This window comes from Gavialis gangeticus, unplaced genomic scaffold (assembly GCF_001723915.1).
Source record: "Gavialis gangeticus isolate Ggan-Ray unplaced genomic scaffold, GavGan_comp1, whole genome shotgun sequence".
Lineage (NCBI taxonomy): Eukaryota > Metazoa > Chordata > Crocodylia > Gavialidae > Gavialis > Gavialis gangeticus.
The window spans coordinates 5,427,917-5,430,998 of record NW_017728993.1 but is presented as its reverse complement, the minus strand read 5'-3'; the positions used below and the strand labels follow the sequence as shown (position 1 = coordinate 5,430,998).

Sequence of the window (3,082 nt, the reverse complement as noted above, 5' to 3'; positions counted from 1 at the left end):
CTGCTGCACTATGCTGCTGACACTGTGAAAAGGGTCTCCATGGAGCTTGGGGGGCATGCTCCCTTTATAGTATTTGACAGTGCTAATGTGGACCAAGCTGTTGCAGGAGCCCTGGCTTCTAAATATAGAAACTCAGGACAGGTGAGAAGAAATTTAAATAGTCCTTATTTCTTGTGTTTGATGATTTTTTTTTTGCTTTGTTTTATTTTTGCTTCATGCTAGTAGACAACATGAGAAGAGGAACAAAGATGAACCCTTGGGGAGGAGATGAAAGGACCTGCTCAACACTGCATAGATGTTCCCGGCCCCCAGTCCTTTTAAAAGCTTAGCATGAATAGACCACCGTGACGTGGTGCTTTATGGACATCACCAGGTTCAGTGGGATCCCTCCACTGAGAGTTTCTTCAGGCTCTGGGCCACGTGTAGTGAAAGCACCTCAGCTGCTAATACAGTTCATCTAGACTTAGGGTCCCCTTTAAGATTTAGCAACTATGCCAATTTAAATAGGGCAGCAAATGTTAGACAGGTTATATTTACAGAGACCCTTTTGGATACATGGTGCCTAGCAGACATGGAAAACAAGGTCCCAGCTTAAAGTAGTTGGCAGTCCAACTTAGGCAAATAGGTTACATGAAACAATGGGCCCTGGGGGGACTTGTGTTGGAAAGTTGAACAAAGATTCAGAGGAGGAAGAACGCTTGGTGGAGGAAAAGCTTGTCACTCCGTAGGGCACAGGAGGAGCTGAAGCCAGAACTTGGACAATGAGGCAGATCCCAAAGGGTGGGAGGAAGCAGGGGTAGCGGGGATCATCGGGGCTCTGGAACAAGCACAACCAGCAGGCTGGATTCTTTGGGTGATTTCTCATCTCTCTCTCGCCTTCCCCCAGGCATTCGTCAAGAGAGTTCCATAGATTCGTTTTATATCAAAAATTTACAACAAGGTGTGACATATAGCTTGTGGATGACAGCTTCAACACTGGCTGGAGAAGGTCCTAAAGGAAACGAAGAACTGGTTTACCTGGAAAGTAAGGAATTGCTTCAATTTAAGATATTTTTGTGTGAGGAATCAGTAGAGACCTTACCCTGGCCCCACCGATTTCCCGTTCCAATTTGGATTGCACACACCCCTCTTATTCCTTAATACCTACCTTTCCAACTGGTTATGTTATGAAGTTTTCCACTTAGTCCTTTTTCTTCAAACTCCTGTCTTCCCACCAAGACATCTATTGTACACACAAAATAGCAATTTGAGAGCAGTACAACTCTTCTGTGAGTAAGCAAGTGGGGTTTAACCTCCATTAAATGAATAGCAGTTTTGGCACAGAATTCAGTGCAAATACTCCCACTGGCCTCAAAGTACCACCTATGTATTTAAGCTAGTTATGCAGTAGGACCCAATGGCACTGACAATGGGAAACTTCATTTACTTCAGTAACTCCATTGAGAACAAGGTAGTGTTATCCCTGAAATCCTGCAATTCCCAAATATTTTAGTTGTTTCCTGTGGTCAGAAATTTCTCACGTGTGTGAGTGTGCATGCATACACATCCACACAAAAACCTGAAATCCTCATCCCACGGGATGTTTCATGAGTTTGAGGCATGTTTTCATCCCAAATGGAGACAAAAAGTTGAAGGATCAACCTTTTTCAAAAAGCAGAATGCTGACACACAAATTATTCAACATTTCATTGAGATTGGCCACATCTTATAGATTCATAGATTCATAGATTAAGGGTCGGAAGGGACCTAGTAGATCTTCTAGCCCGACCCCCCGCCAGGGCGGGAGAACAACAAAAAAACCCCAAAAAGAGAAACGGGACTCAAATGAGTCCAGCCAGGTAGGCATCCAGCCTCTTCTTAAAGACCCCCAGGGTAGGGGCCAGCACCACTTCCCTTGGAAGTTGGTTCCAGCTCCTAGCCGCCCTAACTGTGAAGTAGTTCTTGCGGATGTCCAATCTATACCTCCTCTCCATCAACTTGTGCCCATTGCTCCTTGTTATGCCAGCGGGCGCTAGGGGAAACAGCGTCTCCCCCAAACCCTTCTGGTCCCCCCTAGTGAGTCTATAGACTGTCACCAGGTCCCCCCTCAGCCTTCTCTTATGGAGGCTGAATAGGTTCAGGTCCTGCAGTCTCTCACTGTAGGGTCTGCCCTGTTGTCCCCGGATCATGCGGGTGGCCCTCCTCTGGACCCTCTCCATGTTGTCCACATCCCTCTTCCGTGATGGACTGTGGTTATGTGGCTCCTGCAAGGTACTGCAACTTGTGGTTGGAGGAATTGGGGGTGGGAGCAGCACGAGCTGTGGTGCAGGAGGAAAGCCTGGTCCAGGGGCCTTCTGGCAACTCAGGCAGACACAGACTAATGAATTGACCTGAAAAACATTGCCCTTCAGTTTGACCAATGGATGTTTTTGCTTCGGTTCACAGATGGGAAATGGAAAAATGTTAGCTAAAGCATCATTCCTTTACTGGATAAAATTAGATTTTGTAGAAACTGCATATTCTGCCCCCCAAAAAAGAATTTATGCAAAAATCCTGAGCTGTTCAGGTGGTGACAGTTGAGCAGACATAGCTTAGCGCATTTACTGCTGTTTATCTGCTCTGCATCAGCCCTCTCTTCAGTAGCCTGAGAAAAGGTCAGAGGATAGCATGTGAATAACAATGTCTGACACTAAGTCACTTTTTCCCTCACCCCTTCAAAGTATTTTTTTTCTGAGTTTTATAAATCCTTACAAATTCTTGTCTTTAAATGAACTCGGTGCTTTACTTTACTCGGAGGGGAGCCGGGTGTCCAAGGGGAGTGGTCGCTCCTAAAGGAGACGATCCTCCAAGCCCAGAGGAAGGTAATCCCCAGGAGGGTCAAAGGGGGCAGGAGAGCATATAAGCCTCCATGGCTCACTAAAAACATCCGGGAATGTCTCCTTGCCAAAAAGGAGGCTTACTCCCAATGGAAAGGAGGGGTCATCACTAAGGAGGACTATTCAGCAGTTGCTCGGGGATGTAGGGGGATGGTTAGGAAGGCCAAGGCAGAGATGGAACAGGGGCTGGCTTCCCGGATTAAGGACAACAAGAAGTCCTTTTTTAA

At 46.4% G+C, this 3,082-nt stretch overlaps 1 protein-coding gene across 1 annotated transcript in view; it reads left to right on the top strand.

Annotated features, from left to right (window-relative positions):
* The window catches only part of IL12RB2 (interleukin 12 receptor subunit beta 2), a 41,545-nt gene that overhangs the window by 32,249 nt on the left and 6,214 nt on the right, over positions 1 to 3,082 (top strand). Inside the window, exon 13 of the mRNA XM_019528422.1 lies at positions 887 to 1,024. Coding sequence (XP_019383967.1) covers positions 887 to 1,024 — 138 coding nt within the window. The remainder of the gene's footprint in view (positions 1 to 886; positions 1,025 to 3,082) is intronic.